Raw genomic sequence first — 15,808 nt, 5'->3', positions numbered from 1 at the left:
TAGATGTGCACTTCGCGCCGAATCCTTCGGAAGTACTAGCTCGTTTTAAATTCAACTCCCGTGTACGCCGCGAAGCGGAGTAAGTGAGCGAATTCATTGCGTCGCTGAAACGTCTTATGGAGGGCTGCTAATACGGCAGTTTCCAAAATACTATGCTTCGGGACCGGATTGTATGCGGCATCAACGACTTCCGAATGCAAACTCGTCTTCTCGAAGCTCCAGACATTACGTTCGATATTGATGTGAAGAGGGTGATAGACATTGAAACAGCGAAGAACGATTCTAGGGGAATAACGAAGGCAGAAGTGCCCGCTCAGGCTGCGTGTGCCATTAAGATAGCACAGCCTGTACAGGACACTTGCTACCGTTGTAACGGGAAGCATTCGTCTGATCGCTGCCGATTTTCTGGCGCGGCTTGATACAGCTGTAAAAAAAGAGGATATTTAGCGAGGATGTGCCCGTCAGCGTGTGACAATAGTAAAGGGGAGAGACGAAACGAAAGACGTATAGTTATGGAACTGGAGATAAAGGCGCGTCGGCGCAACAAGCTTGACACGAAAAAGGTTCATAATGTCGATGATAGCGACGAGTCGACGGATGATGTTGTTTATGCCATGTGGTCAACGTCAGCCCAGGACAGAGTGGATGCATTCGTGGTTGAGCTGGCAATTGACGGGAAGCCGATAAAAATGGAACTGGACACGGGGGCCAGTATAAGCGTCATGGGCGAAGATCCTTTTCGTAGACAGCATCCAAAACTAAGGACCGAAGGTTCCCGCGTCCTGCTCCGAAGCTATTCAGGAGAGCTCGTATCAGTGGAAGGCAAACGTTTGGCAAGATACCGCGACAGGGATTTGCCGTTATTCATTGTGAATGGCAAGGGTCCTACGTTGTTAGGTCGGACATGGATGAAGGAACTCCTAGTGCCTTTGCCCCAGTGGGAACAAGTTAGCGCAATGTCGGTGCAAGACGTAGTACCGCGACACGCGGCATTGTTCAAGGGTGAACTGGGAGAGTGTACAAGCGAAGATTTTCACTCGTTTCACTCAGTAACTCGTTACTGTAACTAAGTTCCTTTTTTTGGTAACTTGTAACTTAACTCGGTACTTTGGCGACGTGGTAACTTTCAGAGAAACTCTTTCCTTTTTCAGGTAACTTTGCCAAAGTAACTTAAGTTAAGTTCCAAGTTACTTTAACTCGCTTTCCACTCATGTCCACATATTTTCTTGCTTTCTCTCCGGTTCCTTCATGGCATTTTTTGCTATAAAATAAATCAATGATAGTATTTTATTCGTGAAGTAAGAACCGCTGCCATTGAAATGAAGCTGTAAGTAAGATGCAAAGCGGTAGAATAGACCTCTGCCAGAGAAACGTCATCATGACATTGGTAGACAGACTGAAACCAAAACAAATCGGAGGGAGAGGGCTGGGTTCCACGAACGGGCACTTGTTCGCTGCCTCCCATTGAAAGAAAAGCAGGACCGAGGGTCGCGTCCCTTTAAGGGACCATATCGTCATCCCCTCAAGACCGTGGCTTTCGGGCGCGACCTTGTTCACCTCCAGCTTCGAGCGTAGTTCAGTCCTACCAAATTTGTGGTGCTGTCGAACACTATGACGTCATTTGTTTACAAACAGGGAGAGGTGTATGGTTGGACATAAACGAAAACGATCTAAGCGTGTTGCACTCCTCCGCAGGCAACTCAAGGTCTAACTCAACTGCTCACGCGCGCTGCACCTGCGTAATGCTATTTTGTGTCCGAAGTAACTTGGAAATAACTCGTTCTTTTTTTTTTAAGTAACTCAGTAACTGCGAGTTGCATTTCAGGCTGAAGAACTTCGTTATTAACTTAGTTACATTTTTCACACGGTAACTTAACTTGTAACGAGTTCTTTTTGACGGGTAACTTCTCAATCTATGAGATTTACCTGAAGACAGAAGCTCGCCCGCGTTTTTTCAAGCCTAGGCCAGTGCCATTAGCACTCCAAGAAAGAGTAGAACAAGAACTGCAGAAGCTTCAATGGGGAGGAATTATAACGCTCGTAAGGACAGCTGAGTGGGCCATGCCTGTGCTACCGGTATTGAAGCCAGACGGTCGGGTGAGGCTCTGTGGAGATTTCAAGGTAACCATCAAACCATTTACCACAGTTGAAAAATATCCCGTGCCCAAGGTAGAGGAACTCTTCACAAAGCTCTCTGGCGGGGAGCGGTTCACTAAGTTAGATTTGGGTGACGCTTCAGAAACCCGGAAGTTGGTGACACAACTTGGACTGTTGGAGTACAACAGGCTGCCGTTTGGGGTCACTTTGGCGCCAGCCTTGTTCCAGAGAGAGATAGATAACTTGCTTGGAAGGCTGAAGCATGTAGTGGTCTATTTAGACGACATTTTGCTAACAGGGTTCTGCGATGAAGACCATGTACGGAACCTGGGGCTCGTTCTGTGTAGGTTAGAACAGGCCGGACTGCGCTTAAAGCTAGATAAGTGTAAGTTATTTGAGCCGCAGGTGGAGTACCTTGGACATGCCATTGATGCTGTAGGAGTGAGACCAAATACTCGCAAACTTGAAGCCGTTAAAGGCGCCACGTCCGAAAAATGTTGAAGAGTTACAAAGCTACCTAGGTCTCGTCAACTTTTGTAGCAGATTCTTGCCAGACTTCTCAGCAGTTCTGCATCCACTATGCCAACTCCTGGGAGCTGGAGTGTCTGGGAATGGACTAATAAGAAAGAAGCTTCGTTCCTACAGAGCAAGGAGCTGCTGACATCAGCTAAGGTTTGTGTGCACTACAACCCATATCTTCCATTTGTGCTGTGTTGCGATGCCTCACCTAGGGGCGGTACTGAGTCATCGGAACAACTCAGATGAGGATAGGAAGGAGTTGCCTCAGGACAGAAGCCGCCGATATTTCGAACAGAGACTGTTCTTCTTCTGGGCACCGTCCTCATCATTGGCATGGTATTTAAAGGGTTAGGTGTGACGTGTTTAAAGGTTCATGCGAATTGTGGGTCAACAGCCCGAAGAGAAGAAAGGTTCCGTACGGGGTTTTACGGCCGGAGTAAATGGCTGCTTTGTTAGAGTGTGGAGGGGATTATGGTGGAGGGGAAGAACGTAGTGATCTAGGCTACAGACCGGTTACAGAAAAATGAAAGGTTCACGAACACGTGGACGAAACGGGACAACAGGCAAGAATTGGCAAGCATAGCGAAAGATAAGGAGGTTAGTGATTACGTGGGGAAAATTCCAGAACCAGCAACGGTTTTTTTTTTTTTTTTTTGTAATGCAAAGTTGTGGCATGCAATAAAGAGAGTAGAAAGCAGTGGCCATGCAGAACATAACAGATGATAATGGAGGTAGAAGGGAAAAGCATAAGCGAAGATATTCCAAAAGCCGGGCGTCATAACTGGAGAATGAAAAAATTGTCACCGAAAAATTGTCACCATTGTCACCGTTGCGTTAAATCGGTGACAATTTTTTCATTCTCCGGGAAAAGCATATTTTATTTGTGAAGTGTTTCTAGGGTGCCTTGTGATTTGTTGATACCGGACGGGTGAAGAGCGTTGAACTTGTATATGAGATAAGACTCCCTATCACGTCTGTCACGTGTGGATCTAAACCCGGTTTCTAGAATATATAGTTTAATGTTGTCAAAATTGTGACCAGGAACGTTAAAGTGTTCGGCGACTGCTTTGGGGAGTTTGTTGGACGTGTCGGTTCTGTGTCCGGTAAGGCGGTTGTTCATTTGTTGGCCGGTTTCACCAATGTATTGCATAGAGCAGTCGCCGCATTCAATGCAGTATATGACATTGGAGCTTGTGCATGTGAATGCGTGGTTAACGGGGTGGGTGTAATTGCTCGCAGTGCTTTTGATGGAGTTAGCGTGTTGAACGTGCTTGCATGTTTTGCAGCGCGGGAGGTTGCAGGGTCGTGTTCCCGTGTACGGGGTGCTTGTTTTGCCGATTTTGGCATTGACCAAGGAGTCTGCCAGGTTTTTTGCGCGTCGGTATGTCACCTGTATGGGATTTGTGAATATATTGCTAAGTCGGTCACTGCTTTGAAGGAGGGGCTCGTGCTTCTGTAGAATGGCTTTGATGTTTGGAAGTGCGTTGGAATATCTTGTGATGAAGCTTATTTGGCACGCGTCAGGATTTTTTCGGTTTTCCAGAACCTCGTCTCGATCGAGTGTGAGTGCCTTGCGATGGAATTCGGTTAGGAGGGAGTCTGGATAGTCCCTTTGGGCAAGTGTGCTGCAGAGTTCGTCAAGCTTCTCAGCGTAATCTGTGTCGTTTGAACAAATTCTGCGTAGTCTTACACTCTGCCCATTAGGAATTCCAACCTTACAGTGACGCGGGTGGTGACTCTTGAAGTGAAGGTATTGTTGTTTGTCAGTTGGCTTTTTGTACAGGGTTGTGATGAGGTTGCCGTTGTCTAGTGATATTGTGGTGTCGAGGAAGTTAATTAAGTGAGTTGACTGTTGTGATGTGAACTTTATGTTGCTATGCGCGGTGTTCAGTAGATCTATGAACTTTTGAAATTCATGTTCCCCGTGTTCCCATATTATCAGTATATCATCGATGTATCGAAGGTACACCGTGGGTTTCAATGAGAGGGCGCTGAGAACTTTGTTTTCTAAGAACCCCATGAAGATATTTGCGTATGTGGGTGCAACAGGTGTGCCCATACTTGTACCGTGTACTTGTAGGTAGTGTTCGCCATTGAACTCGAAGTAGTTCAGTTTAAGGACCAAGTCCATTAGAGCGAGTATGGTTTCCGTGTCTTCCGTGAGGATAGTACGATAGCTTTTGCGTCAAGGAGTTTCGCTGCAGCAGAGAAAAATTATGTCAGCTAATTGGACAAGGAGGCCCTGGGCGTCATTTTTGGAGTGACCAAATTCCGTCAGTATTTATGGGGACGGCTGTTCGAAATACGAGTAACGGATCACAAACCATTATTGGGTCTGCTGGGTCCAGGAAAATCAATTCCCTCGCAAGGGTCACCAAGACTGTTTCACTGGGCGTTATTACTTTCAACCTACCAGTACGATCTCGTTTACGAAGCCGGGTCTCGTATTACTCACGCTGACGGGTTGAGTAGAGTCATTTCATCAGCAGCATCAGCCCTCGGCTGATGCTTTGTACTCAAGCAAACAATGCAGGTCTATCGTGTGAAGTGCATTATAAAGTCACTCACTAGTGTGCGGGGCGTTTCAATGTGCAGTGCTGTAATTTCCCAGGTAACACATGGTGCGCTAGTACATGTACGTCTAAAAATTGGCTAACTTGAGACTTTAAGGTTACCCATATATTTAGACGTCTACAAGCTGTCCATAAGGCTATACATTATTTAGCCGTCTAAGAAGGGGTGGTCTACTAGGTATGGCCGAGATATTTCGCAGTAGATGTCATGTCAAGCATGTCACATGTTGGCCACATTTACACTTAATCACAAATTTATACAACCATTTTCACAGGAGCTATAACACAACGTTGTCTCTGTGCTCTGCGAAAAATTATGAAAGTAGTTTGTTTTTGCTGCTGTCATGACAGGGCGACTACAAACCGTGTGTCTTGCAACCGTGAGGTTCAACGTGATTAAATTCAATTGTTATTTGCATTGACCCCATGCACAACCTAGTCTGAATAAAGTTACAAGCAGGCAAAAGAAAATGTGACTCCGCAAGGGTGCTGCAATGAGACAAAAACATAAGCGCGAAGAAGCCCTCGGCTCTCGACGCGCCAGTTTGGAAACGGCGTCGGCAGAGGGCGCCACCAGCGGCGCAGCGCAGTGGTCAGTGGGCGATAGTCATCCAAACACTATCGATAGTGCTATCGATGGTTGAGATGACTATTCATCTGACGATCGATAGTTTTGCTCAGAACTATCGATAGTAAGGTGCACACAGTCCAAACCCGCTTCCTGCAAAAAATGTAAAAGTCACTGCTCCCACTTGTGTTATCAATCTAACGAAATGCCTTTACTTATAGTTGCACACTAGGTGATATTTTTGAAATAGTTTCGGACCGCTTGGATGAAAAAAAAAAAGATTACATAGAAGAGTTCTAGAGGAACTAGCTGTTCTGAAAAGCAGTCGGGAGCCTCTAATTCCTCCTCAGAAATGCCAACTTAAAGATACGCAGATGTGTAAATACTCCGATATTTCACATTTCATAGACTTCACAATTTATTTCCCATTACGAGATTTTCTTCTTCTTCTTTTTCCTGAGAGGTAACAACGAATCAAGAGCGACGCCATCGTCGAACTGCATGCAAAAAACGAGAATTCGGGAGGTTTTATTTCCGATGGATGTGTGTTGAACTCTTAAATTTTGATTGACTAAACTATCCATAGATCGCATGAGCGAAACGCAAATTCAGACGGTTTTGTTTTTAAAAGAAACAAAAAGGATCCTGAGTAATTTTTTCAATTCGTAGTTAGCAAAGTATTGAGAATTTGAAAGAGTAAAACGCGAATCCAGAAAGCTTCGTTTCAAAAGAAAGCTGCTGCAATTTTAAATTTAGTGTGAACAGACTATTGACAGTTTCTAGGAGCGAAAAGCAAATTCAGAAGATGAAAGAAGGAAGTCACTGAAAAGGTTAGCCAGCTGTAGGACTGGCTAACCTTTTCAGTGACTTCCTTCTTTCATCATTAATGTCTTAGGCACTTGAGGCTTTGTATGTATTTGTCCTTTCTATCTGTTCCAGCCTCAGAACGTCAACTGCCATCAAATTCAGCAGGTTTCGTTTTCAAAAGAAACATGTTAACATTTTGAATTAGCAGTGAGCGAATTATTGATAGTTTGCAGGAGCGTGACCCCAATTCAGAAGGTTTCACAACATGCTGACACGATAAATTCGGAGTGAATAGTATGAGTAGTAAAAGTAGTAATAGTGAGTAGTAAAAGGAGAATTCAGAAAGTTTTGTTTTCAAAAGAAACCTGCTCAAACTTCAAATTCGGAGTGCAGAAACTGTTGATAGTTTATAGGAGGAAAACTGAAATTTAATTTCGGACTGAGCAAACTAATTGATATTTGCAGGAGCAAAACACGAATTCAGAACGTTTCGTCTTCAAAAGAAACATGCTAAAAGTTTTAAATTTTAGTGCACAAAGTATTGGTCGTTTGCAGGAGCAAACTTCGCAGAAAGTTTGATTTTCAAAAGGAAGAAGCTAAAATTTTAAATTGATGGGTGTGAATAACGTAGTGATAGTTTGCAGGAGCGAAAGCTTGGCTCAAGCGACGTAAAGCGGTGAAGTGCATGTCCTGATACTATCGATAGTCTGAAAACTATCGCGATACTATCGAAATTCTGGTTCACTCAATAGTTATGCAATCGATAGTCAAAAACTATCGATAGTGTCGAATGTTTCGATAGTATCGCCCATCACTAGCGGTAAGTGTCCAAACTTGTTCGCTCGCGTTTGGTTGGTTGCTGGAGCTCACGCTCGCTACGGAAGTGTTTCGAAGTTTAGTAAGTTTGTTTCTTGCGCAGCGTCGCGCGTATTTTTTCTTGCAATCTCTGGGTCAACGAGGCAGTTCCGGCATCCTGTCCAATGCAATGAACGACGGTGTTAAGCGTAACAACGAGCGCTGCTCTAGCGGGGAGGCAACGTCCCTTTGTTCTCTGGACTTCAGGTCAGGGTTGCCAGATTGGGCTATAAACCGCCAGATTGGGCTACTTTTTGTGACAGTTGGCGGGGTGTTTTTAATCTTGGCGTTTTGGCTATTTTTGGGCTATTCCAGCGTTTCACGCCAGGCGCTCGGACGACAGGACACGACCAGACGACGATTGTCACTCCGGTCACCCCTCGTTTCCGAATTTGTGTCCCGGCACATAATAATGCACTGCCGTCTGTCGGGTCTGAAAAAAGTAATAACCCATTGCGCTACCAGGTCGGATGTGTTAAAGTGTCTCTGACCAGGAGAGACTTTTCCGCAGTGGCTACCGATAGAATACACAAGCAACTTCACATACGAAAGTGCATACCTCATGATGATGATGATGATTCGGAGTTTAATGGCGCAAGGGCAGCTTAGGCCATATGCATGCCTCAACACCTCGTAGTTTTCGTAAACTCGAATTTGGAACATCGCAGTTCACGCCGACGCTGGCACACCTAGCGTCAAACCAAGAAAACGTACGCATATATAGAAAACTCATCTGACATCCCACTGGGATGACGTCAAACGCCTATGCAATCAGCGAGCAGAATGCCGTCATGTGATCCAGCACTACAACAACTTTCAGCAAGAACCAACATTTTTACGCCGATATACTGTTGTCACAATGCCTGAAAATAAAAAGTATGTATATACTTGGAAATCTGCGACCTGTTTTATAACTGCGATAATCCAATTAGCGACTTCCGTGGAAAGAGGAACTAGCTACGGGGCTGCGAGCTACGACCTACGACGACTTTCGGGATCCAGCGCGCTGTTTCGCAGCGTTAGTGTAGTGTGTGTATTTCCAAGTTTTTTTTATATATATATATTTCGGAACAACGACCAATTTATCGAGGTACACAGACTTCATTTGACATGCGTCGGTTGTGTCGTCAAAGCGAAATTTCTCGGCGGGCATTCAGTTCCATACCACACTGCGCGTTCAACCGCAGCGGCAGGTATGGTTTGCAGCGGATTTTGCCAATCGTATTTGAAGAATGCAGACTATTAGATGCACCCCGCAGTTTGAGTACAAAGAACCTCCGCCTACAGCAGTCCGCAGTGCTTTCCTTGAATCTATCTTCCAACACTGTTGCATCTGGACGTGACGAGGTTAGTGTCTTCTGTATAATTTATACAGTGATTACTCTCCTTGTGAGAATTACGTTGTGGCATGCAGATGTTAGGAGACCATTTAGGCAACAAAAAAAAAAAAAAGGATTAAAGAAAACTGAAGTTTACGCACTAAATCAAAAGATATACTGTTCAATTCCGGGTGTTGTTCAGAATGCAGCCATGCCAATGCAGTAAGCAACATCCACAGTACGTATAATGAAGCTGTGTATTCCGCATCTAGGTGTAACATTTTAATTGTCACAGCAGTGTGTACCAATGTGGTTCATGACTTCCTTGGACAAGATGTGGAACCAAATGTTGGAAATACAAGGCAGGAATCAGGTACAAATTTTCTTCTATTTGTTTTCCTTATAATATGCAGCATACTGCACATAGTAAAGAAGGGCTCTGGATTCTAGACCAACACAGTTGAAATTCTTAGTTTACCCCAAGCTGTACTGTTGTTGTCTAATCTGGGGAAACACCACAGAGGGCAACTACGATAAAATTGCAGTGCACAAAAAAAAAAAGAAAGAAAGAAAGCCTGGTGTACGACAACACAGGTGCAATATGCTGGACCCTCGTTGCAAAGAGGCCCACCAGGGGTGCCACTACAATCCATCCATCCATCCAGCCCCTCATCTCCTTCAAGACATGCAAAATACAGTAGACAAAGTGTTCACTTGGAAATCAGACATTTACACAAAATTGCCTTGCAAATTCAGGATCTTTTAGCGCCATCCCAAACACTTGACATTACGGTATGAAATCCATCACTGTACCATCTTAGAAGGTTCCACTGCTACGGACCAACTACGGAAATCAGCAGAAACCGTTCCTTTTCCGAACAAATTTTTTCAGCTGATTGGAAATGGCCTTCCTGTGTCAAGCTTCAAAACAGAGTTACACAAACTTGTTGAAGTCTTATTAGAGACAGGCCACTCTGTTATGTGTGTGTGTGTGTGTGTGTGAAAATGTGCACAGCTCGGTGCAATTGTGTATTTCATTTATGTGGTTGTGATTTGCTGTATGCTCGTAGTGGTAATATCTCAGTTATTGCACACTGTATTGGTTCTAGGCACCTCATCAGGCTGATGCCTTTCGTGGCTGGTAGCCTCACTTAATTTTCTATGAAATGAGATCCTCATAAATTTATATGGCTCTTTTTAACAATGTTAGGGTGATTACTTCATGAGTGTGGAAGGAACAGGAGAGGAAGACATCTGCCATGGTCATGACAGTTGTCCGTCAAGTACGGGACCAATTTGTTTTATAACTGTGGTATATAGCGTGAAGTTGTTACTAACCAAAAGTTTTTTGTTCCCTTTAAAGGAATCTACAGGTGGTGAGCACGCGTAAGGACTTGACATATCTCAATACAACTTAGACCTGCCTGTTGCACATGATATGTGTGACTCTACTTACACCTTCTGCAGGTTCGATGCATGTATATTTTGAAACATGAAAGACAGAGTGCTAAAAATATATCTGATGGTGAAAAATTCTGCAGCTCATTGCAGTAATTCTATCGATTTATTTTCAGCATTTTGGGAAATGTATAGTGATGGCAAGATTACCTGTGTTGTACTGCCAGGCCATCTGCTATTGGAGTTCCATGTCCTAGTTATTATATATAATAGCTATTTGAGGCTATTACATATTTATTATGCAAGTTTTGTGCCTGTGAGTTCCTGCAAATGTGCTCTGCGGTGATCATACTGGACAGAGCTGTGCCTGTATAATAACAGTGACTAATGTTCTCCTGCCCATAAACCTATTCCTAGGGTACATACGCACTCTTGGAAGTCACTGGAGAGGCGTGTTAGCTGAGCCCAATTGGTAAGAGCCCTGGATCGGTAATACAGAAGATGTGGGTTCAAGTCCTACTACTGGCTAACCTTTCCAGTGACCACCTTTCATCATTCATTTCTTAGGCACTTGATGTATGTATTACGTAATATGTATTTGTCCTTTCTATGTGTTCCACTCTCAGAGCATCAACTGCCATGTTCAAAAGTACTGGAATATGCCTCTGCAATCTGGAACCCATCCCAACATCTCTTAATCGACAAAGTAGAACCGCACGGTTTGTTGCTCGTGATTATCATCCTTTTTCCAGCGTCTCAGCCATTAAAGCCCCACTCTTTCTTACTCCTTTGATTACCAGATGAAAGGTATCAGGCCTGGCATTCTTTCATAAATTATATTACGGTCACACTCCTCCCCACCCCAGTTACTGTCAATCCCCTCACAAGTTACTTCCAAGACTTGATGACTCGCACAAAGTACTTGCTCCACCTACACAAACAAAAAATTCCTCTACTCTCTGCACCAGCTGATGGTGTCAAACTGGAATAACCTTCCCGTCCACATAGCATCAGAACAAAATATGTCGTCATTTATTTCCAAGTGCTATGATCATTTTCAGATCGAATGAATTTCTTTGTGGTGAGTGAACGAATTTTGTGTATTTTTGTGTACATCGTTTTGGTATTTGTCATTTTTGGATTCAAACCTCCCCCTTTTATGTAAATCCCGTCACAAGGATCTTTAAAGTGAACAAATGAAATGAAGAACTTCGTGATACTTTCATAGTTGGAGCATTTTTAATGCATATTTTAAAACAGTGGCTGCTAAAAATGTGTCAGACACCGTTACAAAGGCTGCCGTCTTTATCAGGTGAATCATAATTTTTCGCAGAAGCCCAATAATGTATGACGCTGCATCACATATGCTATTTTGGAACAATCTCTGCAGACATATTATGAAGATATTATCTGAGTGCCACAATAAACTGTATGAACCACATTTCATGTTACATCATCTTTGACTACAACATGCCTATTTGAGTATTTGAGCAGCCCAGGATACAAAGCTTGGTTCCTCAAGGTCTACATCATACTCGAACTGGGTACGCACTTTGCACACAAATGGAAGATTGAGAATGAAAAAATGGCCAGGAAGCAAGCGAGCTGGGGTTTTACATCATGCATGGAAGATTGAGGTTTTCGATAGTCAACTTTTGTAGTGAGCACTTCTGGAGGACTGAGAGCAGGAACCGGAGGTCACACACAGAGTAACCTACATAACAGTCTGATTTACTTCCACGTAACGATCATTAAAATACTTGAGGTGCTTAAACAATACTATTTGGGTGCTATCAGACAGTAAGAATTCGAACAACACTTGCGACATACTGACTGAATGGCCGGGTTGACAAAAAGGATGCGTCAGAACAGGATTGGATTTGTGTCTGTGGTGGAATTGAGAGCCCAATGTAATTCTTACCAGTCCGAGCAGGCTGATGAGATGGTGCTTTGTGCCAGGCATCAGCGCAGTGGTTTATCCAGAATCCCAAGCATAGAGGGATTTTGAAAAAAGTTGGGGGGAGGGGAGTCTTTATTATAGCTACATCATTGCCGACATGTGTCAACAGCTGAAATTGCAAGGGCACCCCTTGTAGGGGGTACTTCCACCTAGTATCTTGGGTATTTAAGGCATGTAGTAGTTACTATGGGAAAGGCTTTGCGTATCTTGTTCACCGCGCAGACTGGTATAACGATTCTCTTGTTTTTTCCAAGTTTGTGCATCACCCATCTCACAAACTGTTGGTATGTAGTGTATCTATTTCCTGTATGAGACACGCAAGCTTTGAACAAAGCTAAAGCTAGTAGGACGTCGAGTATTAATTCAGCTGCACTCTTTCTGAATAAGTGACGAACAATAACGAAACGTGCAGAATAACTATTTTGTATTGAAACCAACCAGCATGACTGTGCATGAGACATGCTTCTTGCTTGTAAATATGAGCGCTAGGTTCGTGCTGCCCTCGAACTTCTAAATATGCTACTTTAAGAGCAGCTCCTTGCAACATAAGCACTCGACTTCTTTCGGCTTTATTATGCATGAACCACTCCGGCCCCTTTACACGGCGCCGTCAAACACGAAATTTGCACAAATTGTTCACGTGCTTCATAATGATGGGTGCTGAAAGCTCATCAAACAGTATGTCGTTGGAACTTCCTCTTCATGCTGAAGTCGATTCGCGGCTCAGCATTTCAAAAGCAAGGCCTCCAAACTCTGCTGCACGTATAGCAGGTGCCTCTCAGCTGCTGAAAGGTAGCTGAAAAGCTGACTTGTTGACTCCGCTGTGCTTCCACGTCCATATTGAATAAGCACCCAGCAATACGGAAGTTGCGGAAACCACCCTAACTTCCGATGTGGTCTTTCCACCAATTAACGTCGCGGGCGTTTTACGTCATACACATGGGAAAACCATTGCATAATGGCCAGAGTTTTGCGCTGATCACACGAGTTGAGGGCAGAATTCGAAACCGCTTTTCGGCTCCTTGTTTGAAATAGTTCGCGGCTGCGCAGAGACGAAACGTTTCAGTTGTTACTTAGATGCACCATGTAGGTTCGTTATCCATACAAACAAAGACTTTGACCAGGTTCTGGTCAGAGACCCTTTAATGGGCAGCAGAATAGATATGAATAGATACGAAGACACATGTCGGAACCCTTTTTCGGAATTCGGTGATCCTGTGGCGGACACAGGTGGTGATACTGCAACGCAGCTTTTGTTCGTGTACAATCAGAATTGCGAAGATCAAAGGAACCAATTCCCGTGCGACTTTATTGTTCTTCTGTACTTTCTGGGTTTGAATAAGTTGCGCGAACTGCATAGAGTACGTAGTGCCTTGGGATCGCTGGTGTTCCATTGTTAAAAACCTCAAAACGAGTGTTGTTGGGATATTAATTTATTAGGATGGGGCCGCTTGTATGGGACCTGTACTCAATATCATGCTGCCCCCGGCTTGGTGTCGTTGAAAGTGACCCTTATTTACATAAGCTATAAGATATAAGTTATAAGATGTACGTGGCGCATCATATGTGATTCAACACATCTTGTGTTCCACTTGCTCCACTTTAGACCACCGAAAGAAAAAAACTGCAACCGATTTAACACATCGTAGAATAACAACATTTAATGAGACGTTTTGTCATCATCCGCGGCTCCATCAGTCCGCGGCATGGAACGGTTGGCAGAACAATGGTTAGCATATGAAATGACGGACAAATGGACGTTGCTGTAAAGGGTTTGTGCCAACGCCTTCCTGAGCAGTTTACAAGCGAACTAATGTATCCATATCCAAGAGTTGCATGCACCTAACTTATGCTGTACGTGCTCCCGGTTTTGTGAACAGTGTAACGTTGTAACAGTGTAACAGTGTAAAGGCGTTTGGCTCTTTTTGTTGTTGTTGTTGTTGTTGTTGCGCTGGTTATGTTTGGGCGGGAGACGAGTTTGACATCTGGCAGCCCTGCTCAGGTTTCAGGGGGTGAGTTTTCGTTCTTTCTTGTCCTTCGCTTTCAGATTTGTGTCTGCTTGTGTTCACAATCGCATGCGGCAGAGCTGTGGAGCACAGAATATTGTTTTCTTTCTCTGTGGACTGATGTTGCGTATGAGTGACGAACACAATGCAAATGTGGGAATGACCTAAATGTGTGTTAACAAGATTCAGTCGTTTGGTTACGTTCAGCGTTTGTCTGTTCAGTGTGGTTGCGATGAACCATATGGAGATGTGAGACTGACCTATGTGTGTGTTAAGATTCAATTGTTTGGGTACGTTGTTGAATAGGGTACCTCTTGGTTTCACGTCTTTATTATTTTTATAGGTGCTTGCAGAGTAATGGAATGGAGGTCACGATTACAACGCCTGACCTGTGAGCCATTTGTTGGCACTCCAGCTCAGCTGGAGCTACGAACACATTTGAGGTAAACAAAAACAGTTACTTTTTCAGATCTGGCAGTGCTGTTGCTCCCCTTGTAGTACCCCTTGTGTTCTATGTGCTCGTTAATCTCACGCTGTCTGCTCTCACTACTCTGTGCTGCGTTTTCACTAATCTGTGCTGTCTGTGTTGCAGTGAGATATGGGTTCAGTGAACATTTTGTCAGGGGCAACATAGTTAAGATTGTTGCATTTGTTTTTAAAACAGCGTATGTTGAGCAGTTCTTTCATTTGATAGCTGGCTGTGTAAAACCGCACACATTACGTTGGCGCGGGTACCTCTTGGTTTCATGTCTTTATTATATTTATAGGTGCTTGCAGACTCATGGACTGGGGGTGATGAATACAACGCCTGTTCTGTGAGTCATTTGTTGGCACTGGAGCTTAGCTGCAGCTACAATCACATTTCAGGTAAACGAAAACCGTTACCTTTTCAGATCTAACATTGCTGTTCAATATCGCTGGATTTCTGTGTGCTCACTAATGTGACGCTAGTGTCAGTTACAGTTGGAATGTTTGAACTGTATGGTATTTATGTAATTGATGCCAAGCTGCCAGAATGATTACTTTTCATATTCCGTAACATCATTTCCTTTTTAGCGTGTGCGCATTTTGATTTGCAGTCTAGGATGTGACACGTCACGGTCTGTTTAGTAACGCCGACTTTAGACAGTTCCAGAATGCTTAGCACTGCTGCAAACATTGGTAACTTGTGTTACATCGAGGTAGGCGAAAGTCTGCAAACTACTTCAGTTTCTCGTCTTTCAGCCCATGATCCATGCTGTGTCAAAGTCAGCAAAAATAAAGCATGGACTATTATCCCTTCCCCCACGTGAGGAGTGCTGGGATTACCTGATGTCGCCCATTGTCTAATTTTGCCATGGTGGTATGCAAGTGTATAGAAAAAGGTTTCGTCTTCGAATTGTCAGTCGGGAGTCAAATGGGTACTGCACAAGCAAAATATGATCCGACATGTATGGATAGGGAAAAACTTGACACTTGCATAGTGCCTGAATAAAAATTATGCATAAATTTCAGTTCTTCGGTAAACAAGTTGCATCCAACATTTTTACATACAGGCGTTTATAGTTTTATCATATATATTGTTTCTATTTTCAGTGCATTTTGGAAACTTTCCTTCCTGCTACCCACAGTCATCTACCATCCCACACGACTGTAAAGTACTTGTTGCCTTTGGAGCAATCCAGATCAGTGCATGGACCCGAAAACAGAGGCATTGCTTGCAGCTA

At 43.8% G+C, this 15,808-nt stretch overlaps 1 protein-coding gene across 1 annotated transcript; it reads left to right on the top strand.

Annotated features, from left to right (window-relative positions):
• Nucleotides 1-512: 512 nt before the first annotated feature.
• Nucleotides 513-1,070, top strand: LOC135392243 (uncharacterized). Its single transcript, XM_064622962.1, has one exon. The coding sequence runs from the start codon at nt 513-515 to the stop codon at nt 1,068-1,070; it is 558 nt and encodes a 185-aa protein (XP_064479032.1).
• The last annotated feature ends 14,738 nt before the right edge of the window (nt 1,071-15,808 follow it).

This window comes from Ornithodoros turicata, chromosome 4, assembly GCF_037126465.1.
Source record: "Ornithodoros turicata isolate Travis chromosome 4, ASM3712646v1, whole genome shotgun sequence".
Taxonomy (NCBI): domain Eukaryota; kingdom Metazoa; phylum Arthropoda; class Arachnida; order Ixodida; family Argasidae; genus Ornithodoros; species Ornithodoros turicata.
This window is presented reverse-complemented; position numbering and strand designations above follow the sequence as displayed.

What these genes read in the sequence shown, in the direction of transcription:
- LOC135392243 (XM_064622962.1), top strand. Translation starts at nt 513, where the DNA reads ATGGAACTGGAGATAAAGGCGCGTCGGCGCAACAAGCTTGACACGAAA.